At 46.6% G+C, this 27711-nt stretch overlaps 1 protein-coding gene across 2 annotated transcripts in view; it reads left to right on the forward strand.

Annotated features, from left to right (window-relative positions):
• slit1a (slit homolog 1a (Drosophila)) overlaps window positions 1–27711 on the forward strand; it is a 247292-nt gene that overhangs the window by 104444 nt on the left and 115137 nt on the right. For both annotated transcript variants that reach the window (XM_068002018.1, XM_068002019.1), the window contains exons 5-8: window positions 10100–10171; window positions 11844–11915; window positions 13385–13456; window positions 25174–25337. In XM_068002018.1, coding sequence (XP_067858119.1) covers window positions 10100–10171; window positions 11844–11915; window positions 13385–13456; window positions 25174–25337 — 380 coding nt within the window. The remainder of the gene's footprint in view (window positions 1–10099; window positions 10172–11843; window positions 11916–13384; window positions 13457–25173; window positions 25338–27711) is intronic.

The raw sequence follows: 27711 nt of genomic DNA on the forward strand, positions 1-27711 counted from the left end.
TCCAGTATGTAAACCTTGCAACTGGGTCACAGAGGGTTAAGATAACCCGATGCCCTAGGGCTCCATTGCCGTGTACAATTAGCCTCACTGATAACAGCTTTACACTCACTGCACGTTCTCAGTGAACGGTCGATAATCAACCCAACTCTCTGCCTCTTCCACTCTGGCTAATGGAGACCCAATCTTCATGTTACAGTGTTTCCTGTCCCACCGTTACATTACCTTGCATTTATACACATTAAAATCCATCTCAAGTTCTTAGTCCCTCTAATAATTGGACCAGATACGTTATGAATGCTGTCACTCTCTTCAGGGGATTTTATCTTGCAGCTAATAAAAAGAAAGAACATTGCATAAAGTGCATTTCTATAGCACCTTTCACAACCACAGGACGTCCCAAAGCAGCCAATGAAGTGTAATCACTGTTGTAATGTAGGAAATGTGACAGCCAATTTGCACACAGCAAGGTCAGGCAAACAGCAATGTGATAATGACCCAATAATCTGTTTCAGTGATGTTGGTTGAGGCATAAATATTGGCCAGGACACCAGGGAGAACTCCCCTGCTCTTCTTCGAAATATTGCTGTGGGATCTTTTATGTTCACCCAAGAGAGTAGACGGGGCGTCGGTTTAATGTCTCATCCAAAAGATGAGACATTAAACCGACCTCAGTACTACACTGTGTGTTAACCTGGATTTTGTGGTCAAATCTCTGGAGTGAGGACTTGAACTCAAGACCTTCTAGACGAGAGTGCTATCCACTAAACCACGGCTGACACAATGATTTGAACTTATATACAGCACTTGTAACCGAATCCTACCCTGGGCAGGCGAGGAATTCTGGCCACTGAGCCCCACCGCCCCCTGTGTATGGAGTAATTCCCTGCTACCTCTTAACACACCGACTCAATAAATGGGTTAACTAGCGCCTAAGAGGAACGCGGTACAGGTATCGTAAGCACTCGTACGCAAACTCCCCGATCGGAAAATACACGCCTGGGAACCAGATTCCTGCATGTGCGCCCAGCATCATGATGGGTCTCTGTTTCAATTGGAGCATTTTCCTTGAGCAGTTTTGATGGTACTGACGCCAGAATCATGGAGTAGTGTTGAGAGGTCGGGAGAACCGACATGGAATTTCATAACACCGGCATAGACCTGTTGGGCCGAATGGCCTGTTTCTGTGCTGTAGAATCAATGGAATTCTATCACATCTCTCAAAAACATTAGAGTGTTTCAAAAACAATAAATTACTTTGATGTTTAGTGCATGTTATATAGACAACAGTAGCCGCCATTTTTCACACAGCAAGATCCTAGAAAAAGCATTCAGATGAATGAGCAGTCCGTCTGCTTTTTTTGGTCATGCTGATTGAGGGAGGAATATTGGCCAGGACACCGGGAGAACTCACTGCTCTTCTTTGTATGGTGCCGTGGGATCTTTGATAGCCACCTGAACCAACAGAGAGGATTTTGGTTTAACATCTTGCGCAAAGGGCTGCACCCTGGACAATGCAGCACACCCTGAGCCCTGCACTGGTGCGCCAGCTGGATTAGGAGTTCAAATCTTGCTAAAACAGTGCCGCTGTAGCCGCTCCTGTGGCTGGGGTTGCCAACTCTGGTTGGACGTATTCCTGGAGGCTTCATCAGATGACTTTATCTGCTGGTGGGGGAGTCTAGGACAAGGGGACATAACCTTAAAATCAGAGCCTGCCCATTCAGGAGAGAAGTTAGGAAACACTTCTTCATGCAAAGGGTGGTAGAAGTGTGGAACTCTCTCCCACAAAAAGCAGTAGGTGCTAGCTCAATTAATAATATTAAATCTGAGATCGATAGATTTTTGCTAGCCTAGGGTATTAAGGGATATGGAGCCAAGGTGGGTGGATGGAGTTAGGATACAGATCAGCCATGATCTCATTGAATGGCAGAACAGGCTCGAGGGGCTGAATGGCCTCCTCCTGTTCCTATGTTGCGGGCGGAGTTACTCCAAAACAAGTTCACCATGTCATCCATTTTTGAAAGCACTCAATCTTCGTGATGTGGTGTGAGAGATTCAACGGGGCCATGGAGGGAAGAGTGAAAATTACCTATGATTGTGCTCCCAGGATCACTCGCAGCACGGTCCTGGGAGATTAATCATTAATCCCTGGAGACTCTAGGACAATCCTGGAGGGTTGGCAACCCTACTTGTGGCTAGTCACCAATTTCTATTGGACAGCACTGATCTAGTGACTCCTGTTGGGAAGTGTATAGACACCATTTTTTTAATTCATTCATGGGATGTGGGCGTTGCTGGCAAGGCCAGCATTTAATGCCCATCCCTAATTGCCCTTGAGAAGGTGGTGGTGAGCCGCCTTCTTGAACCGCTGCAGTCCGTGTGGTGAAGGTTCTCCCACAGTGCTGTTAGGTCAGGAGTTCCAGGATTTTGACCCAGCGACGATGAAGGAACGGCGATATATTTCCAAGTCGGGATGGTGTGTGACTTGGAGGGGAACGTGCAGGTGGTGATGTTCCCATGTACCTGCTGCCCTTGTCCTTCTAGGTGGTGGAGGTCGCGGGTTTGGGAAGTGCTGTCGAAGAAGCCTTGGCGAGTTGCTGCAGTGCATCCTGTGGATGGTACACACTGCAGCCACGGTGCGCCAGTGGTGAAGGGAGTGAATGTTTAGGGCGGTGGATGGGGTGCCAATCAAGCGGGCTGCTTTGTCCCGGATGGTGTCGAGCTTCTTGAGTGTTGTTGGAGCTGCACTCATCCAGGCAAGTGGAGAGTATTCCATCACACTCCTGACTTGTGCCTTGTAGATGGTGGAAAGGCTTTGGGAAAGGATTTAAGAACAGGAACCAGCTTGGCTGTGATATCTCCTGTATTCCAATAGCCTACTCATATAAGATAGTCACTAATTAATCCAGTAAAGTTCCTTCGACTGATACCCAGTGATCTTTACTGCAGATTGAACAGGCTGGGGCTCTTTTTTCTAGAAAATAGAAGGCTGAGAGGTGACCTGATAGAGGTCTTTAAAATCATGAAGAGGTTCGATGGGGTAGACATTGAGAAGATGTTTCCATTTGTGGGGGGAGTCCAAAACTAGGGGCCATAAATATAAGATAGTCACTAAGAAATCCAATAGGGAATTCAGGAGAAACTTCTTTACTCAGAGTGCTTAGAATGTGGAACTCGCTACCACAAGGAGTAGTTGAGGCGAATAGTATAGATACATTTAAGGGGAAGCTGGATAAACACATGAGGGAGAAAGAAATGGAAGGATATGCTGATAGGGTGAGATGAGGTGGGGTGGGAGGAGCATAAACCAGTTGGCATGGACCAGTTGGGCCGAATGGCCTGATTCTGTGCTGTAAATCCTAAGTAATTCGACTGACATTCTTCATGTACGAAAATGAATCCCAAACTTTGACACAAGTTAGTCCTTAAGTTATGTTTAGGTTGTTGCCAATCATTCCCTCTGTGGCTTCCTCCATCTCATTCAGCCTCACCCTGTAGCGAAAGCCTACCCGTGTCAGTGAGCTCAAAGTGCATCGAGTGACGTATTCAGGGCGGAAATACATCGGGTTCCATGGTGTGCGCGTCTGTTGAAGGAGAGGGCGCTTGTTAACAAGGAAGGAAAGAAATGTTGCAGCTGTCGAGACTACCTGGGGAGTGTGGGCAATGTACACCTCGCAGAAAAGGAAGTGGGAATTAACACCGCCTGAGGCTGCTGCAGAGAAGGGCTCGATCCAAGGAGCCAATCTCAGCTCTACACAAAATGGATAACTTGAAATTTTACAGCGCCTTTCACGACCTCAGGACGTCCCAAAGCGCTTTACAGCCAATGAAGTACTTTTTGAAGTGTAGTCACTGTTGTAATGTAGGAAACGCAGCAGCCAAATTTGCACACAGCAAGGTCCCACAAACAGCAATGTGATAACGACCAGATAATTTGTTTTAGTGATGTTGTTTTCACATTTTGTTTGATAACGCTCGTGTGAAGTGACTTGGGACGTTTTACTACATCAAAGGTGCTAAATAAATGCAAGTTGTTGATAAATATAGGCCAGGACACCTCCCCTGTCTTTGAAATAGTGCCATGGGATCTCTTACACCCACCTGATGAGGGCAGATAGGGCCTTAGTTGAACGCCTCATCTGAAAGACAACATCTAGTGATAGAACAGCACTCCTTCAGTACTACACTGGAGTGTCAGCGTGGATTTTGTGTTTAAGGCTCTGGAGTGGGACTTGAACCCACAACCTTCCAAGGCCAGAGTGCTACCCACTGAGCCATGACACAACGTGGTACCAGTTATCATTGCCTTTTTAATAGCACGCAAGACGTTCCACAAGAAACCACCGCATGCGCAGCAGGTAAAATGGTCGTACGTACTCTTTATAAGGACTTAATGTCTGACCACTTGCTTTCTGTCATTTCCATTCAAATGTGGGCGGGTGGCCAGCAGAAACGCAGATAGCTCGAGGGCTTTTATTAACTCAGCAGGTCAGGCAGCATCTGCGGGGAGAGAAACAGTCAACGTTTCAGGTCAATGACCTTACGTCAGAACTGGAAGATTTTAGAGATTAAACAGTTTTTAAGCAAGTGCAGAGCCTGGGAAAGGTGGGGGGGAGGAAAGAACAAAAGGGAAGGTCTCTGATAGGGTGGAGGGCAGGAGTGATTAAATGACAAAAGGGATGATGGTGCAAGGCAAGGAGGGAGGGAATGGGACAGGTAAAGAAACAAAAGATGGGTCTAGAGGAGCTATAAATGGATACAGCAGAATAGCAGAGGGGGGAGGGAAGCATTGAAAATCTGGCAAAGAGGAGAAGGCTCCTGTAGCCTGGGAATGTGGCAGAGAAAGGTGGGGAGACCCCGGGGTAGGGACCCCCCCCACCGGCCAAGTACCGATAGGGGATCCCCTACCCTTCCCTCGTTCCCCCAATTCACTCACTCCTCTCCCACCCCTCCCTCACTCCCCAATATTGGCCAGGACAGCAACTCCCCTGCTCTTCTCTCAAATAGTGGCCATGGGACCTTTTATATCCACCTGAGAGTGCAGACAGGGCCTTGGTTTAATATCTCATCCAAAAGACAGCACCTCCAACAGTGCAGCACTCCCTCAGTGTACTGGCACCAGGAGCATCAGCCTGGATTTTGTGCTCAAGTCTCTGAAGTGGGACTTGAACCCATGACCTTCTGACTCAGAGGCAAGAGTGCTACCCACTGAGCCACAGGTGAAGAGATGTGCCTGCAGGGCGTTCTCCGCATGTCATGCTCCACAGTCTTCCTTCAACCTACACCTCCCAAAGAAAGAAAGGGATTAATTCGTCATTCGTCCAGCTGTTGTTGATGAGATGTTGCTGGCATAGAGTGGCTGATGTGTTTGTGTGAGCAAATAGTCACTGCACTGCAAAAAGTAATTTATTGCGTGAAGTGCTTTGGGATGTCTCGATGTGATAAGGTGCTATATAGGTGCAAATATGATTATATTTTATAGATAATTTGTCTCTCTTTCAACAACAGGATGTGTAGCCGTGTTACAGCCTCACAATGCAGGGTTCCCCGAGCGCAGGGAACAGGTGATAGGCTCATTGTCACTCCATTAATAATAAGTCTACAGTCTTTAGGGTCAGTGTGCCCGGTGGAAAATTATCTCAACCACACAGCTGGCAAGGGCTGGTTTATCTTAATGGTGTTTGAAATACAAGATGTGCTTGGAATGTCTGCCTATCTACCTGCAACCAGGAGAAGGCAGAGAGTGGGCCACACATCAGTGTCTGTGATCGTTACAATCAAAAGACTGCTGCACCATCAGGACCCCTCGTGAAGAGGGAGTCTCATCATCGGGACCCCTTCAAAGAGGGACTTTCATCATCGGGACCCCTTTAAAGAGGGAGTCTCACCATCGAGATCCCTTGAAAGAGGGAGTCTCACTATCGGGACCCCTTGTGAAGAGGGAGTCTCACTATCGGGACCCCTTGTGAAGAGGGAGTCTCACTATCGGGATCCCTTGTGAAGAGGGAGTCTCACTATCGGGACCCCTTGTGAAGAGGGAGTCTCACTATCAGGGCCCCTTGTGAAGAGGGAGTCTCACTATCGGGATCCCTTGTGAAGAGGGAGTCTCACTATCAGGGCCCCTTGTGAAGAGGGAGTCTCACTATCGGGACCCCTTGTGAAGAGGGAGTCTCACTATCGGGATCCCTTGTGAAGAGGGAGTCTCACTATCAGGGCCCCTTGTGAAGAGGGAGTCTCACTATCGGGATCCCTTGTGAAGAGGGAGTCTCACTATCAGGGCCCCTTGTGAAGAGGGAGTCTCACTATCGGGACCCCTTGTGAAGAGGGAGTCTCACTATCAGGGCCCCTTGTGAAGAGGGAGTCTCACTATCAGGGCCCCTTGTGAAGAGGGAGTCTCACTATCGGGATCCCTTGTGAAGAGGGAGTCTCACTATCAGGGCCCCTTGTGAAGAGGGAGTCTCACTATCGGGACCCCTTGTGAAGAGGGAGTCTCACTATCGGGACCCCTTGTGAAGAGGGAGTCTCACTATCAGGGCCCCTTGTGAAGAGGGAGTCTCACTATCGGGACCCCTTGTGAAGAGGGAGTCTCACTATCGGGACCCCTTGTGAAGAGGGAGTCTCACTATCGGGATCCCTTGTGAAGAGGGAGTCTCACTATCAGGGCCCCTTGTGAAGAGGGAGTCTCACTATCAGGGCCCCTTGTGAAGAGGGAGTCTCACTATCAGGATCCCTTGTGAAGAGGGAGTCTCACTATCGGGATCCCTTGTGAAGAGGGAGTCTCACTATCGGGACCCCTTGTGAAGAGGGAGTCTCACTATCAGGGCCCCTTGTGAAGAGGGAGTCTCACCATCGCGATCTCTTTAAAGAGTGAGCCCTACCATCAGGACTTTTTAAGGAGGAGACAATTTTAGTATCTGGAACGATTGTAGACGAGGTTGATGCCTTGTCACGGTGGGCCTGTGTGCGGATATCCTGTGCGAGATATCCCAATGTAGGGCTGAGCCATTCATACGAGCTTTGAACCCTGGCCTGTGCAGAATTAGCTAATCTCACACAGAGCCCCCCAGTTAGGGAAGGGGGTGGGGGGTAACGCATGAAGTACGAAGCACTTGGCTGAGATACAAAAGGACAGTGAGCACCCGTGGAAATGGAGAGCAGCAAAGGGTCAGCACCTTCAGGGGAAAAGGTACCAAGAGGCACCCATCGACGTTCAGAGCTACTCAACATAGTGTCAGCTGTGGCTTAGTTAGTAGCACTCTCACCTCTGAGTTAAAATGGTCAGTGGTGGGTTCAAGTCCCACTCTAGATACTAAAGCACATAATCCAGGCTGTTAGTGGGAGCACTGTACTGTTGCAGGTGCTGTCTTTCAGATAAGATGTTAAACTGAGGCCTTTTCTGCCCTCTCAGATAGATATAAAAGATCCCATGGCACTCTTTACAAAGTAAAAGGAGAGTTCTCCCCTGTATCCTTAGCCAATATTTATCCCTCCAACCAACAGCACTAAAACAGATTATCTGGTTATTATCACATCGCTGTTTGTGGGATCTTGCTGTGTGCAAATTGGCTGCCGTGTTTCCTACATTAAATCAGTGACTACACTTCATAAGGAACTTCATTGGTTGTAAAGCGCTTTGGGACGTCCTGATGTTGTGAAAGGTGCTATAGAAATGATCTTCTTTAAACAGCTCTAAATACCCACTCCAGGCATTGCACAGAATCTATAATGATGAGTTTTTCGGAGTACAAGGGGACAGCAGCGTGGAATTTGCAGACACCCACAGTTCCACTTCACTAAAATCCCAGCGACGACACAGCATTCCGACCCCCTCGTGAAGGATACACTTGTGTGGGAATGCTGGAATGTGAGACTGCCTCTCTGCACTTGGAATCGGCTGTGCATTTAATGCTGGAATGCTTTTATGTGGACAATATGTTACTCCAGTCCAGCCCTTGGAGGGCTACAGTCAAGTAAAATGGATTCCAAGAATAAAACACCAGTCAATTAGACTCAGTCTAACATTCCCTGAGCTTTCCCATTCCGGGATCTCTCCATGGATGACAACACATCCGGTTTCAAACCAGACAGTCCATGTTTTGATTGATACATTGATAAAAAACCTTGCATACGCATGATTTGACCCACTCTGTCCACCTGTTCGAGTCTGCGATTAGACTTGAGTGCATGACACTCCCCCTCTCTCCTCTCCACACAGAACGGGATCTTTTCTCCGATTGCCGCTTCCGAACCCCTTCACGTGCTCTCACTAAATTCCACAAGCCTGGTTGTTTATTTTAAACGGGTTAACGTGCGGTAAACAAATGCAGAGAGGTGTTTAGTACAAGCGCATTAAGGGCTTGTGTGGGACATCACCGTCGGAGAATGTATCCCAGAGTGTGGATCAGGGCAACACTGAAAACCCTCTCACACATGCATTGCACAAGCACACATACACACACACACACACACACACACACATACACACACACACATATCATAGAATCATAGAAAGGTTACAGCACGGAAGGAGGCCATTCAGCCCATCAAGTCTGGGCCGGCTCTATGCAAGAGCATTCCAGCTAGTCCCACTCCCCCACCGTGTGTATACACACACACGTGAATTTATACACGCACAGGCATATACATATACGAACATATGAAATTGACGGGGAGGAAAAGACCAGCTGGCCAATCAAGCCTGACCCACACCTCACGATGGCCAGAGCATTCTGACTGGACACTTCCTACTCCCTCCCACCCCCCAAAAACAACCCAGGGCCAATAAGGGAAAAAATAATTTGTAAAATTCCTCTCTGACCCCCTCAGGTGATCGAATCCAGTCCAGGAAATCACATGGACCATGTGTTACCTATAAATACACTTACATGAATATACACACACACACACACACGCATATATATATGCCTTTTATAAAATATTCATTCTCGGGATGTGGGCATCGCTGGCAAGGCCGGCATTTATTGCCCGTCCCTAGTTACCCTGAGAAGGTGTTGGTACAACTGAGTGGCTTCAGAGGGCAGTTAAGAGTCAACCACGTCAGTGTGGGGACTGGAATCACATATAGCCCCAGACCAGGTAAGGACAGCAGGTTTCCTTCCCTAAAGGACATTAGTGAACCAGTTGGGTTTTTATGGCAAACTGACAGCTTCACGGTCACTTTTACTGATCTCAGCTTTTTATTTTTAACCGAGTTCAAATTCTCAAACTGCCACGGTGGGATTTGAACTCACGTTCTCTGGATCATTAGTCCAGTAACATCACCGCTACAATACTGTACCCATATATATATATGATGTGGAGATGCCGGTGATGGACTGGGGTGGACAAATGTAAGGAGTCGTACAACACCAGGTTATAGTCCAACAGCTTTATTTGAAATCACAAGCTTTCGGAGCTTTGCTTCTTCGTCAGGTGACCTGGTGTTGTACGACTCCTTACATATATATATATATATATGCATATATATACATGCAAACACATGTATATGTGGATACACACATTCACATATATATATATATATACACACACACACACGTAGTGTTGAATTCTAAACAGCAACAACTTGCATTTATACCTTTAACGTAGTAAAACATCCCAGGACTCTTCACAGGAGCGATTATCAGACACAATTTTGACACCGAGCCACATAAGGAGATATTAGGACAGGAGGCCAAAAGCTTGGTCAAAGAGGTAGGTTTTAAGGAGCGTCTTAAAGGAGGAGAGAGAGGCAGAGAGGCGGTGAGGTTTAAGGAGGGAATTCCAGAGCTTGGGGCCTGGACAGCTGAAGGCACGGCCGCCAGCGGTGGGACGAAGGGAGTGGGGGATGCGCAAGAGGCCAGAATTGGAGGAACGCAGAGATCTCGGAGGGTTGTAGGGCTGGAGGAGGTCACAGAGATAGGAAGAGGCTAAGATCCTGAATGTACAGGAGGTGCGGGCAGTGTGACATCCACACAGTAACCCTGCAGAGTAAGAGAAAAGATGCTGGAGCAACAACAGTGTGAATTATTGATCGTGGCTGTGAATATGATTCATTATTCAGCACGGGCAACTCAGTGTAACATGGAATCCGATATTTTCACAGGGATCTGAGCGAGAATTTCATCCAGGCTATTCCCAGGAAGGCATTCCGCGGGGCGACTGACATCAAGAACTTGTGAGTACAGCCAATCGATCGGAGCTCCCCACCGATTAAATCCGTCTCCATCTTTCACTCCTTAACCCTTTGCGTGCTCGCTCGCTCCCTCCTTCCGGCCTACCCCCCCCGCCCGCCCAAGGGCCCAGCCCCCACCCCCCCCCCCCTCTTGCCACAGACGTCTCCGCGACTTTACTGGGATTCTGGCCTCTCGGAGACGCACTGCTTCTAGTCTTCCAGTTGGAGCAGCCCCTGCCCCCCTGCCCCAGTCACGCGCCCTGTCAGTCAGACTTTGCCCAGCCTCTGTCGGTCCCAGTGACACTCGCCGTCCTTCCCGAACCCTGCAACGCAAAGCGGAGACTGTTCCCTCTCAGGGAGGAGCAGTGCTACCAACTCTGGTTGGACGTATTCCTGGAGGTTTCATCTCCCCCCCCCACGCCCCAACTGCCCCGCCCGGTCAAACAGCCTTTTTTTTTAAACCATCTCCGATATTTTTATAACCAATAAACTAAAGTGTTCAAAGAAAATAGAAAAAAAAAACACTCAGAAAAACACCTGGGACTGGCTCGATATAATTGGATTCCTGGTGATGGCAATAAAGCTTCCCAAGCTTCCTCTTATCCCAGGACAGTTACATTGTCAACATTAGCCCCTTCTTCCCACACAAAAAAATCAAAACAAGATAAAATGAATAACTTTCCCTGGGAAGAGTCAGCAGTTGGTTGGCACGGAGATTAATTCCCTCCCCCAGTGTAATCACATAGTCTCAGCTGTGCACAATGGGAGGATCCAATCAATGAGAATGATTTCAAATAAACAGCATCGCATGCCTGCCGAGAGATTCCATACTTAAATAAGAAAAGACTGTCTAGCTCTGACTCTCCATCTGTACCCCATCTCTGTCTCTATCTCTCTCCACCTCTGGGGTCGATTTTAAACCTCAAGAATGGGTGCGCTGGGGTTGAAAATAGTTGTTTTTTTGGGTCGCAACCGCAAAATTTTCGGACTTCGCATTCCCAGTGGGAAGCTTGGAAATAAAGCCGGGTTGCGACCCAAAAAACAACTATTTTCAACTCCCACCCGTCCCCAACCCAGCCCACCCATTCTTGGGGTTTAAAATCACCCTCTCTGTCTCTTGCTCTATCTTTATTTGTGCACCTCTTTTTACTTTTCTGTTACTCATGTCTATCTCTCACCTCTGCAGTTGGGTCTCTCTGTGTCTCTCTTTCTTATTCGCTTGTACTCTCAATGTCTGTTAGTCTGTCAGCCTTTTTGTTTATCTATCTCCCACTTTCTATTCATCTTTCCCACTGTCTGTCTACCTATCTCTCCCATTCTCTGTCCGTCTCGCCCACTCTTGGCCTATCTGTCTCTCCCACTCTCTGTGTATCTGTCTATCTCTCCCATTCTCTATCTATCTCTCCCATGTCAGACGATAAAGGGGAGGGGGGAAATCAGAAAAGATTGACAGTGTAGATAAAAAAAAAGAGCCCATTTAAAGGGGTTTTCACAGTGCCGAACTTTAAGTAAAATATCAGTGATGGAGAGGAATCTTCATAGATTCACACATGCCCAGAGGGTTAGGGTCCAGCTGAGATATTATACGGGTAAGTGGCCTGTTGTCTGGATGTTTATGGCCTCACTGCTAATGGCTTCTGTCTATTTCTTATTTCTCTCTCTTTACTTATAACAGGCAGCTGGATAAAAACCAAATTACTTGCATTGAGGAAGGGGCGTTCCGAGCTCTGAGAAGTGTGGAGGTTCTGTAAGTCTTTCCCGTCCCATTTGTTTGTTTGCTGGGTCACACTGTCGGGTTACCTATGGATCCCATCTCGCGTCATCCCGTGTCTCATACCCTGAAACGTGAGGGGCACTCGGCTGATTCCTGCAAGAGACGATTCTGACCCTCTGCCATGCGACGTTATAAACAGCGTTTGACGGTCTCGTGCAAACCCGGCAACAGTGAGCCTCAGAGGAGAGATGGTGTTGCTCACTCAACACCTCCACTGATATGTATTGCACTTGTATATTGTTAGTTGAACACTAGAGGGCCCCCTGATGGGAGTAAGCGTATTGCACGCTCCGGGGTCTCCCCTTGCATTGATGTTATATCTAAAGAGAATGTTCCCGGGAGACTGAAATAAAAGCAGCCTCTGCATTACCACACCAACTTGAGTATTTATCGGACATAATACGTCCAGTGATGATTGTGACGTGGGATGGGCAAAGAAAGAGGCGTGGGGAAAATTAGACTGGGTGGCTCAGTGAGTTAGGCACTGGTTGGCCTCTCATCTCTGGGATCCAGCTTCAAATCCAGCCCAGACTCAGGGAGATGGAGGTCTCTTGTTCTCAGCTGTGAAATGAGTCTCAGCCACTCTCCACCAAGGGGCCCCTCAGTACAAAATTGTCCTTCTTCCCCCAGAGAGGCCACAAGACATTTGACACGGGAAATGGCAAAATGCCACACTAGTGCAGCCCCGGGACGCTTTTCTGAGTTTGGGGCTGTTGGGATAGGGTTGCCAACTCTGGTTGGTCATATTCCTGGAGGTTTCATCACGTGACCTCCTGCCTCCCCCAGTCAATCAGCCTTCCCTCCCCACCTCTCCAGTATTTTTAATAACCAATAAAAGTGTTCAAAGAAAATGAAAATAAAACCCACAATTTTTTTTTATGCCCCTGTGATTTTTCTCCAGGGTTGTTGCACACAGCAGTGAGCTGAAGATTATTTTTTTTCTTTCCTGGAGACTCCAGGGCAATCCTGGAGGGTTGGCAACCTTGTTTTGGGGTTCTAGTAGAGGGAAGATTTACTCTGCTTCTAAACTGTGCTGTAGGGATCCAGGACTGCTTGGTAGTGACAAGCGTTCCAATTTCCCAGTGCTAACACCCCTCACCTCAAGGAGCACAACAGCTCTTAAAATATACTATAAAATACCCCTTAAAAACCCGCCAGGGTTCCCACACCTGATTGCTCTTCCATGAACCTTGGTTGTGGGTGAGGACAGGATTGGGCTGAACCTTGACGCCCTTTCATTAAGTAGCCTGCCTCCACACTGTCCAGGTTACGTCTGAAGAACAGGTAAGTTGGATGACGTACTGTAGGACTCCCAGTGTCCATGGAACTGTACCCCACCAAGAGGAGGGGGACAGGAGAAAATCGATGGAAAAAGTTGGGTGGGGGGGGCATAATAAAAAAGGAAAGTTAATTAATAATTTTTTTTGTTTCATCTTTCCCAGGACCCTGAATAACAATAATATCACCGGTATTCCTGTCTCCAGCTTCAACCACATGCCAAAGCTTCGCACCTTGTAAGTACAAGACTGAAGACCTCCCTCACCATTGCTCTTTTAACATTGGTTTTTTGTATGTTCAATAACCATAACAAGAAAAGACAACTGTAACCAAGGACCGATGCCTCACAAGAATAAACTCGGTGATTGCCAGGAGACTGGATAGACTCTGGGAAATGATACTGGGGACACCAAGAAGAAGAGCAGGGGAGTTCTCTCCTGTGTCCTGGGCCAATATTTATCCCTCAGCCAACATCACTAAAAACAGATTATCTGGTCATTATCATTTGCTGTTTGTGGGATCTTGCTGTGCACAAATTGGCTGCCACGTTTCCTACATTACAACAGTGACAACACTTCAAAAGTATTTCATTGGTTGTAAAGTGCTTTGGGACTGAGGTTGTGAAAGGCGCTATAGAAATGCAAGATCTTGCTTTCTTTTTTTTGTAATTTGGAAGGAAAAATGAGAAGAGGCAATATAAATTAAATGGTACAATTTTAAAGGGGGTGCAGGAACAGACAGACCTAGGGGTGCACGTACACAAATCTTTGAAGGTGGCAGGACAAGTTGATAAGGCTGTTAAAAAAAAAATGAAATCTTGGGCTTTATAAATAGAGGCATAGATTACAAAAGCAAGGAAGTTATGCTAAACCTTTATAAATTACTGGTTAGGCCTCAGCTAGAGTATTGTGTCCAATTCTGGGCACCACACTTTAGGAAGGATGTCAAGGCCTTAGAGAGGGTGCAGAGGAGATTTACCAGAATGGTACCAGGGATGAGGGACTTCAGTTATGTGGAGAGACTGAAGATGCTGGGGTTGTTCTACTTAGAGCGGAGAAGGTTAAGAGGAGATTTGCTCAAAATTATGAGGGTTTTTGATAGAGTAGATGGGGTAAAACTTTCCACTGGCAGGAGGGCCGATAACCAGAGGACACAGATTTAAGGTGAGCGGCAAAAGAACCAGAGGGGAGATGAGGATAAATTTTTTTTTACGCAGCGAGTTGTTATGATCTGGAACACACTGCCCTGAAAGGACGGTGGGAGTCAATAGTAACTTTCAAAAGGGAATTGGATAAATACTTGAAAAGGACAAATTTGCAGGGCTATGGGGAAAGGGCAGGAGGGAGTGGGACTAATTGGATAGCTCTTTCAAAGAGCCGGCACAAGCACGATGGGCTGAATGGCCTCCTTCTGTGCTGTAAGATCCTATGATTCTATACTCAATTCCACACTGGTCATTTCATGAGCCCTCTGAGCGATCAGGGCAGCAGCACCTTCCTGATGTGTAACGTAGATACACTACTGGATGCGTTTTTGCTGTTCTTTGTGCCTCTGGTGAGTTTCAGGGTGTGAATTTCCAAGGGGCTTCTCCTACCTCCACCGGAGATGCCGAGAAAATTTGTGGCATTCATGAAGCCCACAGAGACAAGTACAGACGGGCGAGGCCATTCGGCCCGTCGGGCTCATCCTTGCATGGAAACCTATCAATGTCCAACACAGGCTTTTAAATGACTGCAGAGCTTTTGCCTCTGCTCTCCTAACCAGAAACCATGTCAGCTACTGATCACTCGCTGTATGTGAAGAAGTACATCCTGAGACCAGTCCTGAATGTGCCGTTTACTAGTTTGTACATATGTCCACCTGTCCATCAGTCATGGCCAATGGGATCTGATGGGTGAAATGAACTGAAATTGACAAGCGAAGGCTCAGTAAGAGGCCTAAAAGAAATAAATTTGATCCAGTCTCTCAGCCCAGTTCTTTGTGGCCCTGTCCCATGACAAGCTACTCATAATTCTACACAAATTGGAAGCCCTGCTTAGAGAGGTCCCAAGGATTGTTTGACTGGTATATAGAAATGTTTGTCTTTTGCAGTAGGGGCGCTGCTAGATTCAGGGAACACATGTTGACTGGACACAGCAGCAAGAGATTTACTCTCCATCTAACCCGTGCTGTACCTGCCCTGGGAGTGTTTGATGGGACAGTGTAGAGGGAGCTTTACTCTGTATCTAACCCGTGCTGTACCTGCCCTGGGAGTGTTTGATGGGACAGTGTAGAGGGAGCTTTACTCTGTAACTAACCCGTGCTGTACCTGCCCTGGGAGTGTTTGATGGGACAGTGTAGAGGGAGCTTTACTCTGTATCTAACCCGTGCTGTACCTGCCCTGGAAGTGTTTGATGGGACATTGCAGAGGGAGCTTTACTCTGTATCTAACCCGTGCTGTACCTGCCCTGGGAGTGCTTTGTACTGACAGTGGGTGAAACTTGTTGGAAAGTGCTCCATTCACCAGCACTGGTGCAGCCTCATCTTAATGAGCACAAAATTCTCTTTGAAGGTTAAACAAAGATTTATGAATCAATCTCTAAGGACATTATTTTTTTGAAATCCAATTTTGCCATTTTCGATTCAGTAAATCATTTCTTACTTATGTATAAACCTAGAGTCATTGAAATGTTTAAATCTCCTGCCATTAAGTCAGTACTTGTCTGATCCCTATTGATTAAATATGCAGCTTTTCAAATGGAGATTTAATTTAGACTCCTGCAACCTCTATGTGTCCTGTGTGGGGAGTTACTGTCAACTCCAGGTAAATGCGCAGACAAGTGGAGCACAGAATCCCAGTGGCCCAAAATCTTCCCATTCACTCCATTATATAGAACTCTAAATGACCAAACCCCTTCCCATTCACTCCAATTACATAGAACTCTAAATGACCAAACCCCTTCCCATTCACTCCAATTACATAGAACTCTAAATGACCAAACCTCTTCCCAGTCACTCCCATTATATAGAACTCTAAATGACCAAACCCCTTCCCATTCACTCCATTATATAGATCTCTAAATGACCAAACCCCTTCCCATTCATTCCATTATATAGAACTCTAAATGACCAAACCCCTTCCCATTCACTCCCATTATATAGAACTCTAAATGACCAAACCCCTTCCCATTCACTCCCATTATATAGAACTCTAAATGACCAAACCCCTTCCCATTCATTCCATTATATAGATCTCTAAATGACCAAACCCCTTCCCATTCACTCCATTATATAGATCTCTAAATGACCAAACCCCTTCCCATTCACTCCCATTGTATAGAACTCTAAATGACCAAACCCCTTCCCATTCACTCCCATTGTATAGAACTCTAAATGACCAAACCCCTTCCCATTCACTCCCATTGTATAGAACTCTAAATGACCAAACCCCTTCCCATTCACTCCCATTGTATAGAACTCTAAATGACCAAACCCCTTCCCATTCACTCCATTATATAGAACTCTAAATGACCAAACCCCTTCCCATTCACTCCATTATATAGAACTCTAAATGACCAAACCCCTTCCCGTTCACTCCCATTGTATAGAACTCTAAATGACCAAACCCCTTCCCATTCACTCCCATTGTATAGAACTCTAAATGACCAAACCCCTTCCCATTCACTCCATTATATAGAACTCTAAATGACCAAACCCCTTCCCGTTCACTCCCATTGTATAGAACTCTGAATGACCAAACCCCTTCCCATTCACTCCATTATATAGAACTCTAAATGACCAAACCCCTTCCCATTCATTCCCATTGTATAGAACTCTAAATGACTAAACCCCTTCCCATTCACTCCATTATATAGAACTCTAAATGACCAAACCCCTTCCCATTCACTCTCATTGTATAGAACTCTAAATGACCAAACCTCTTCCCATTCACTCCCATTATATGGAACTCCAAATGACCAAACCCCTTCCCATTCACTCCCATTGAATGGAACTCCAACTGACCAAATCCCTTCCCATTCACTCCCACAATATACGGTTCCAATGAATCAAATTTCCTGTGTCCCTGTTGCTCCTGTTATATAGTGTCAATGTATGATGGACCAAACCATACCGACCTTTGAGGCAGAGCCTCTTGTGGGCCTGTGCAGATATCTCACACCAGTAGGGAAGGTATGGCTAGAGATATATGTCGTGAGTCACTACATTCAGCAGTTGCTGCTGTGAAATGTGTCCTGCAATGTACAACCAATGGGTTTGTTCAACAGCACATTATAGAACCATAAATATTAGAAGTGATTCTGTAATATAAATGAATGTGAATAAGGGGATCAGAAAAAATCAGACACAATGAGGCCGCAGGCTTCAAATCTCACTCCTGTACCTCTTTATAAATATAATAGATATTGTCAAGTGCCCCTGATCTAGAAAGTGACTCTTGTGCTGATATGTGAAGGACAGAATTATTCTCAATAGTGATGTGTTTCTCCCTCCCCTGCCCTTGGCTCTCAGACATGGCTCAGTGTTAACACTCTGGGCCCGAGTCAGAAGGTTGTGGGTTCAAGTCCCACTCTAGAGATGTGGGCATGTAAACCTAGGCTGATACTCCCAGTGTAGTTGGTCCCTATGGAACTCCAGCAAGAGACAGAGCCTTCAGGAGAGGATGAGGTGGTAACAAATTGGGGGGGGGAAATGATCTTTGCATTTACGATACAGTTTTGTCCTGTGTTTTTCTCTCGGTCTTTCCTGCAGTCTTGCGACACCGATGCTGACTCTCGGGTCAGTCTCTAACTCTCGACACAATGCTGTTCACTGAAAAGGAAAAATGATTGCGATGTCGATACTGTAGGTCTATGGAGAAGTAATCTACAGTGGAGAAGCAATCTGTTCAGTACAGGTTCTCAATCAATAAACACAAACATCGTCATTGGACATTTGAAAGACTCTGGGGGAGGGGGGAGGGAGAACAGAACCATCAACGGACTAGGGAATCAGTTCCATTAAAGAGAATGATGCATAATATGGTATCTTATATTCCCAACACCACTAGCCTCCAAACTTTCTGTCCAAGCGTATCACTGTTTCTTGTGTCTCTCTCTATCTTATTGATCCTACTATGGTCAGCGCTGTTCTACACTTTCCTGTCTTATTTCACCTAAGGTGTCAGCCGTGGCTCAGTGGGCAACACTCTTGCCTCTGAGCCAGCAGGTTATGGGTTCATAGCCCCATTCTTGAGCACATAATCCAGGCTGATACATAGAAACATAGAAAATAGGAGCAAGAGTAGGCCATTCGGCCCTTCGGGCCTGCTCCGCCATTCAAAATGATCATGGCTGATCGTCTAACTCAGTACCCTGTTCCCGCTTTTTCCCCATATCCCTTGATCCCTTTAGCATTAAGAAATATATCTATCTCCTTCTTGAATACATCTAATGACTTGGCCTCCACTGCCTTCTGTGGTAGAGAATTCCACAGGTTCACCACCCTCTGAGTGAAGAAATTTCTCCTCATCTCGGTTTTAAATGGCATACCCCGTATCCTGAGACTGTGACCCCTGGTTATAGGTTCTCCATCCATCGGGAACATCCTCCCTGCATCCAGTCCGTCTAGTCCTGTTAGAATTTTATATGTTTCGATGAGATCACCTCTCATTCTTCTAAACTCAAGTGAATAGAGGCCTAGTCGACCCAATCTCTCCTCATACGTCAGTCCTGCCATCCCAGGAATCAGTCTGGTAAACCTTTGTTGCACTCCCTCCATGGCAAGGACATCCTTCCTCAGATAAGGAGACCAAAACTGCACACAATATTCCAGATGTGGTCTCACCAAGGTCCTGTACAACTGCAGTAAGACATCCCTGTTCCTGTACTCAAATCCTCTTGCAATGAAGGCCAACATACCATTCGCCTTCCTAACTGCTTGCTGCACCTGAATGCTCACTTTCAGCGACTGGTGTACAAGGACACCCAGGTCTCATTGCACCTCCGCTTTCCCAATCTATCACCATTCAGATAATAATCTGTCTTTCTGTTTTTACAACCAAAGTGGATAACCTCACATTTATCCACGTTATACTGCATCTGCCATGTTCTTGCCCACTCACCCAACTTGTCTAAATGACATTGGAGCCTCTTTGCATCCTCCTCACAGCTCACATTCCACCCCAGCTTTGTGTTGTCTGCAAACTTGGAAATGTTACATTCAGTTCCCTCATCCAAATCATTGATATATATTGTGAATAGTCGGGGCCCAAGCACTGATCCCTGCGGTACCCCACTAGTCACTGCCTGCCACCCGAAAAAAGACCCGTTTATTCCTATTCTCTTTTTCCTGTCTGTCAACCAATTCTCAATCCGTGCCAGTATATTCTCCCCAATCCCATGTGCTTTAATTTTGCACACTAACCTCTTGTGTGGGATCTTATCAAAAGCCTTCTGAAAATCCAAATACACCACATCCACTGGTTCCCCCCTATCTATTCTACTAGTTACATCCTCAAAAAACTCCAGTAGATTTGTTAAGTATGATTTCCCTTTCATAAACCCATGCTGACTTTGTCCAATCCCATTAATGCCTTCCAAGTGTTCTGTTATCACATCCTTTATAATAGACTCTAACATTTCCCCCACTACTAAGAACATAAGAACATAAGAAATTGGAGCAGGAGTAGGCCAATCGGCCCCTCGAGCCTGCTCCGCCATTCAATAAGATCATGGCTGATCTGATCCCAACCACAAATCTAAAGAACACAAGAAGTCGGAGCAGGACCCGGCCACATAGCCCCTGGGCCCTCTCCGCCACCCACAGGGCATTGACCGATCCGAACTCAGCTTCATGTCCAATTTCCTGCCCGCTCCCCATAACCCCTAATTCCCTTTACTTCTAGGAAACTGTCTATTTCTGTTTTAAATTTATCTAATGATGTAGCTTCCACAGCTTCCTGGGGCAGCAAATTCCACAGACCTACCACCCTCTGAGTGAAGAAGTTTCTCCTCATCTCAGTTTTGAAAGAGCAGCCCCTTATTCTAAGATTATGCCCCCTAGTTCTAGTTTCACCCATCTTTGGGAACATCCTTACTGCATCCACCCGATCAAGACCCTTCACAATCTTATATGTTTCAATAAGATCGCCTAACTGGTCTGTCATTCCCTGTTTTTTCTCTCCCTCCTTTTTTAAATAGTGGGGTTACATTTGCCACCCTCCAATCTGTAGGAACTGTTCCAGAGTCTATAGAATTTTGGAAGATGATCACCAATGCATCCACTATTTCCAGGGCCACTTCCTTTAGTACTCTGGGATGTAGATTATCAGGCCCTGGGGATTTGTCAGCCTTTAGCCCCATTAATTTCCCCAGCACTTTTTTTTTCACTAATACTGATTTCCTTCAGTTCCTCCCTCTCACTAGACCCTTGGTTCCCTAACATTTCCGGGAGGTTATTTGTGTCCTCCTTTGTGAAGACAGAACCAAAGTATGTGTTTAAGTGTTCTGCCATTTCTTTGTTCCCCAATATAATTTCCCCCATTTCTGACTGTAAGGGACCTACATTTGTCTTCACTAATCTTTTTCTCTTTACATCATTATAGAAGCTTTTACAGTCAGTTTTTATGTTCCCTGCTAGTTTACTCTCATACTCTATTTTTCCCCTCTTAATCAATCTCTTTGTTCTCCTTTGCTAAATTCTAAACTGTTCCCAATCCTCAGGCTTGCAGCTTTTTCTGGCAATTTTATATGTCTCCTCTTTGGATCTAATACTATCCCCAATTTCTTTTGTAAGCCACGGTTGAGCCACCTTTCCTGTTTTATTTTTGTGCCAGACAGGAATGAATAATTGTTGTAATTCCTGCACACGTTCTTTAAATATTAGCCATTGCCTATCCACCGTCATCCCTTTTAGTAAAGTTCCCCAATCTATCCTAGTGAACTCACACCTCATATTTTCGTAATTTCCTTTATTTAGATTCAGGACTCTAGTTTCGGATTCAACTACTTCACTCTCCATCTTAATGAGAATTCTATCATGTTATGGTCGCTCTTCCCTAAGGGACCCCGCACAACAAGATTGTTAATTAATCCTTTCTCATTGCACAATACCCAGTCTAGGATCGCCTGTTCTCTAGTTGGTTCCTCAACGTATTGGTCTAGAAATCCATCACGTACACACTCCAGGAATTCCTCCCCCACAGTATTATTGCTAATTTGGTTTGACCAATCTATATGTAAATTAAAGTCTCCCATGATTATAGTTGTACCCTTCTTGCATGCGTCTCTAATTTCCTGTTTAATGCCCTCCCCTACATCTCCACTACTGTTTGGGGGCCTATAGACAACCCTCTCCAACGTTTTCTGCCACTTGGTGTTTCTTAGCTCCACCCATACAGATTCCACATAGTGATTTTCCGAGCCAATATCCTTCCTCACTATTGCATTGATTTCCTCCTTTACTAACAACGCTACCCCACCTCCTTTCCCTTTTTGCCTGTCCTTCCTAAATATTGAATACCCCTGGAATGATCAGTTCCCATCCTTGGTCACCCTGCAGCCATGTCTCCGTAATCGCAACTATATCATACCCGTTAATATCTATCTGCGCTGTTAATTCATCTACCTTATTGCGAATGCTCTGCGCATTAAGAAACAATGCCGTTAGACTTTGTCCTAACTGTACTTCCAAGTGCCAGTACCAAGGGAGTGCTGCACTGTCAGAGGTGCCATCTTTTGGTTGAGACGTTAAACCGAGGCCCCATCTGCCCTCTCAGGTAGATGTAAAAGATCCCACGGCCACTATTCGAAGAAGAGCAGATGAGTTCTCCCTGATGTCCAGCCCAACATTTATCCCTCAGCCAACATTGCTGAAAGACAGATGATCTCATCATTTATTTGATTGCTGTTTGTGGGACCTTGCTGTGTGCATTTTGCCTGCCGGGTTTCCTTCATTGCAACAGTAACCTCACTTCAAAAGTTCTTAATTGGCTGTAAAGCGCTTTGGGACATCCTGAGGTTGTGAAAAGCAAGTAAATGCAAGTCCTTACTTTCTTAGCTCCAAAACCCCGTCCTATACTCTCTTCCTTCCCACTCTGTCTCCTAACTATTCCAATCCAGACTCATCACACCATTTCCTACTCTTAACTTATTCTTTCCCAAGAGCTCAAAACTATGGTCATTCCTAACCTCCCTCAGTCCTCCCTTCCTCCTACGACCTACAAGTTTTTTAAAAATTGAAGCCTAATCGTTAATCCCTGAATAACCTTGTGTTGTCTTAGATTTGTTTTTTCTTTCTTGATGGTGTCCTGCACTATGGGCCTTGACCTTTCACCTTGATTCCTCAATCATTAAAAAAAACCTCACGTAGCAGCATGCTTTACTGGAAGCAGTAAATTAACCTTGAGGTATTGACAATGCCAGAGGATGCCCCACACCAGAGAAGGGTAATTACTTTCAGTCCTTTGCCTGGGGGAACTGCGTGAATAGGTTGGAAAGCTGACCTAATCATATTATATTGATTTCCTCCTCTTGTAATTTGGTTGACTGGTCTCTGCAGACCTGGGGAGATGCTAGAATCTCCCCCTCCCCCCTCCTCAGTGCCTGTGACTCGACCAACACAGTTATAAAATTACTATGAATAGTGAGGTGTGTATGCACACTCAAGTCCTCGGTCCCCATCTCTTTCTGAGCAGTCCGTTGCCCAGAGCAGTCAACTCTGGATTATTAAAGGGTTTTTTTTTTAACCTGAGGACATTTATATTTTTAAAGGGTTCTACAGAACTGCCCAATAATCCTCCTGTGTTATATATCTACAGACTTAAAGATGTCTCTCAAATCAGCTCATGTCACTTCTATGTCTTGCTGTACAATTGTTGGTTCAGGCAGCTTAGGGGGCAGCCATTTTATGAAGAGCAATCCTTCTTGTGACATCACCAAGTCCTGTGACATCACCAAGTGCTGTGACATCACCAAGTAGTGTCAGCCATGGCTCAGTGGGTAGCACTTTTGCCTCTGAGTCGGAAGTATGTGTGTTCACAGTCCCCACTCCAGAGACTTGAGCACAAAATCAAGGCTGACGCTCCCAGTGCAGTACTGAGGGAGTGCTGCACTGTCAGAGGTGCCGTCTTTTGGATGAGCTGTTAAGCTGAGGCCCTGTCTGCTGTCTCAGGTGGATGTAAAAGATCCCATAACCGCTATTTCAAATAAGAGCAGGGAAGTTCCCCCAGTGTCCCGGGCCAATATTTACCCCTCAACCAACATCACCAAAAGAAAACAGATTATCATTTATCTCATTGCTGTTTGTGGGATCTTGCTGTGCGCAAACTGGCTGCCGCGTTTCCTACATTACAACAGTGACTACACTTCAAAAGTACTCCATTGGCTGTGAAGCGCTTTGGGACGTCCTGAAGTCGTGAAAGGCTCCATATAAATGCAAGCCTTTCTCGACATAGTGGGAGAGTTAGTCCAGCATTTATTTTTGCTCTCCCTCAACCCCCAAGATTCTGGGGTACGTTCCGTAAGTGCCGCCCCACTTCCAGTACCTTACTCAAGGCGCCCATTCTTCCTGGTGAGCTGAAGTAATGTGTTATAGGCGGGCTATTCAACCACAGAATGCTTCACAGTCGAGTCCCATTCTGTCCTCACCATAACTTATTAACACAGATCATTGCTCAGGGAAGAGCGGAGTTAAAATTCACCACAAGGAGTTAGTCAGTCTGCAAGGTGGAGTTTGTAAGCTTCTGAATGTTTTCGATATAAAGCTGTTTTCAACCTGAATCAATCAATGTTGGATTTTTAGGAAATCTAACTATAATATATTATAATATAACATAATGCCAACACGTGTGGGTGGATTTTAACTCCCGGGTCTCATTTACATCCCTCGGGCCAGCTACCTGCCCAAAACAACAACAACAACAACTTGCATTTATATAGCGCCTTTAACGTAATAAAACGTCCCAAGGCGCTGCACAGGAGCGATTATCAAACAAAATTTGACACCGAGCCATAAGGAGATATTAGGGCAGGTGACCAAAAGCTTGGTCAAAGAGGTAGGTTTTGAGCAGCGTCTTAAAGGAGGAGAGAGAGGCGGAGAGGTTTAGGGAGGGAATTCCAGAGCTTAGGGCTTTGACGGCTGAAGGCACGGCCGCCAATGGTGGAGCGAAGGGAGTGGGGAATGGACAAGAGGCCAGAATTGGAGGAGCACAGAGATCTCGGAGGGTTGTGGGGCTGGAGGAGGTTACAGAGATAGGGAGGGGCGAGGCCGTGGAGGGATTTGAACACAAGGATGAGAATTTTAAAATCGAGGCGTTACCAGCCCGGGAGCCAATGTAGGTCGGCGAGCACAGGGGGGTGATGGGTGAACGGGACTTGGTGCGAGTTAGGATACGGGGCAGCAGAGCTTGGGATGAGCTGAAGTTTATGGAGGGTGGAAGGTGGGAGGCCGTCCAAGGAGAGCATTGGAATAGTCAGACAAAGAAGCAGCTGCCCAGCACAGGTAGACCAGAATCACCGAGCCCACAGACACCAATGTAAGTCGTTGGTGGGGAGGGGGGAGAGGTATTTTGGGGTTGCGGGCGGATAGGGGGAAAGGGCTGGGGCAACAGAGATCCAGACTTTCCTTGTGGGGTCCAGAGGAGCCCTTCAGCAAGTCCTTATACATAATCAGGAGGTCATGGGGTGAGCTACCGTTTTCGCGAGACTAATGGCAAAATCAGTGCAAATGGTCCAACTCACGGGAGTCTCTCCTCCTCACCTCAAATTGCTTGCCGATTTGCGCATTAATAACGGCGAGCGCCATTAAACTGGCCATTCATTTTTTCAGCACGTTCTGGGCCATTGTCACAGGCGCTGCCCAATTAGGGGTACGGTTTCTTGCTGTGCGCCCACTGTCCACCAGTCACCTGGGCTGAAGACTGCCCGAAATATACCGACCGAGCTTCAATGCTTCTTTGTATCTTTTGATCCTTCAGTCGTCTCCACTCCAACCAGCTGTACTGCGACTGCCACCTGTCCTGGCTCTCTCAATGGCTCCGTCAACGGCCGCAGATCGGGCTCTTCACGCAGTGCACCGCGCCACCTCACCTCCGCGGGCTCAACGTGGCCGAGATACAGAAGCATGAGTTCTCCTGCACGGGTGAGTCTAGTTTGACTGTGCCGCGGGGTAGGGACTGTTGGGAGGGGGGTGGGGGGAGCGGAGAGGGTTGTTGACACAGCAATTTATGCCAGTGGGCGATTGAAGTGGGGGGAGGGAGGGTGTTGGGCACTAGCCAGAAACAAGTGGAGTGCTGCGGCTGAAATGGGTTCTGTCACGTAGTGGTTACGTTACCGGACTGGTAATCTAGAGAATGTGAGTTCAAATCCCACCATGACTATTTGAGAATTTGAACTCATAGAATCTTACAGCACAGCAAGGAGGCCATTCAGCCCATCGTGCCTGTGCTGGCTCTTTGAAAGAGCTATCCTATTAGTCCTGCTCTTTCCCTGTAGCCCTGCAAATTTTTCCTTTTCAAGTATTTATCCAGTTCCCTTTTGAAAGTTATTATTGAATCTGCTTCCACCGCCCTTTCAGGCAGCGCATTCCAGATCAGAACAACTCGCTGCGTAAAAAAAATTTCTGCTCATTTGCCCCTGGATTTTTTGCCAATCACCGTAAATCTGTGTCCTCTGGTTACCGACCCTCCAGCCAGTGGAAACAGTTTCTCCTTATTTACTCTATCAAAACCCTTCATGATTTTGAACACCTCTATCAAATCTCCCCTTCACCTTCTCTGTTCTAAAGAGAACAACCCCAGCTTCTCCAGGCTCTCGACATAACTGAATTCCCTCATCCCTGGAACCATTCCAGTAAATCTCCTCTGCACCCTCTCCAAGGCCTTGACATCCTTCCTAAAGTGCGGTGCCCAGAATTGGACACAATACTCCAGCTGAGGCCTAACCAGTGATTTATAAAGGATTAGCATAAGTCAGTTTTAAAAATCTGAAAATAAAAAGCTGGTAAAAGTGACCAGGAGCTGTCGAATTGTCATAAAAACCCAACTGGTTCACTAATGCCCTTTAGGGAAGGAAACCAGTCTGGGCCTATATGTGACTCCAGTCCCACACCGACGTGGTTGATTCTTAACTGCCCTCTGAAGTGAACCAGCAAATCCCTCAGCTGTATCAAAACCGCTACCAGCACTTCAAGAAGAAGGCCCACCATCACCTTCTCAAGGATGAGCAACAAATGCCGGCCTTGCCAGTGACACCCGCATCCCGAGAATGAATAATAAAAAGAAACCAACCCTGTAATGTCTGTGTGTGGTTTGGCATAATCAATCTAACTGTGTGTTTGAGACCGTTCAATGCTCAGAGCCCCCAACCCCCCATCCATCCCCTCCCCCCCGCAACGGTCTCATTCCGTCATACACACACGCACACGCACAACGGGGATAAAATATATATTCTTCAAGTGTTTTTCTTGTTGTGTGATTGATGATTACTGAGTCCAAAGGACACTCTGTAAAGTCTGCCCTTTATGTCTCTGCTGGGTGCCTTTCCCAGCTGCACAAATAGCGATTCTGCACGCTTTCTGCACAGACTGTGGGGCCAATATTTGGATGGTTAATACCGCACAGCCCATTTACTCCCCAATTCACTGTGTCGCACAGGGGAGCTTTACTCTGTATCTAACCCGTGCTGTACCTGTCCTGGGGGTGTTTGACGGGACAGTGTAGAGGGAGCTTTACTCTGTATCTAACCCGTGCTGTACCTGCCCTGGGAGTGTTTGACGGGACAGTGTAGAGGGAGCTTTACTCTGTATCTAACCCGTGCTGTACCTGCCCTGGGAGTGTTTGATGGGACAGTGTAGAGGGAGCTTTACTCTGTATCTAACCTGTGCTGTACCTGCCCTGGGAGTGTTTGATGGGACAGTGTGGAGGGAGCTTTACTCTGTATCTAACCCGTGCTGTACCTGCCCTGGGGGTGTTTGATGGGACAGTGTGGAGGGAGCTTTACTCTGTATCGAACCCATGCTGTACCTGTCCTGGGAGTGTTTGATGGGACAGTGTAGAGGGAGCTTTACTCAGTATCTAACCCATGCTGTACCTGCCCTGGGGGTGTTTGATGGGACAGTGTGGAGGGAGCTTTACTCTGTATCTAACCCATGCTGTACCTGCCCTGGGAGTGTTTGACGGGACAGTGTAGAGGGAGCTTTACTCTGTATCTAACCCGTGCTGTACCTCCCCTGGGAGTGTTTGATGGGACAGTGTAGAAGGAGCTTTACTCTGTATCTACATCGAGTTTTATCGAAACTACAGCACAGAAACAGGCCATTTGGCCCAATTAAAGAACATAAGAACATAAGAAATAGGAGCAGGAGTAGGCCAATCGGCCCCTCGAGCCTGCTCCGCCATTCAATAAGATCATGGCTGATCTGATCCTAACCTCAAATCTAAATTCATGTCCAATTTCCTGCCCGCTCCCCGTAACCCCTAATTCCCTTCACTTCTAGGAAACTGTCTATTTCTGTT

The sequence above is a fragment of the Heptranchias perlo genome, chromosome 21 (assembly GCF_035084215.1).
Source record: "Heptranchias perlo isolate sHepPer1 chromosome 21, sHepPer1.hap1, whole genome shotgun sequence".
Taxonomy (NCBI): Eukaryota; Metazoa; Chordata; class Chondrichthyes; order Hexanchiformes; family Hexanchidae; genus Heptranchias; species Heptranchias perlo.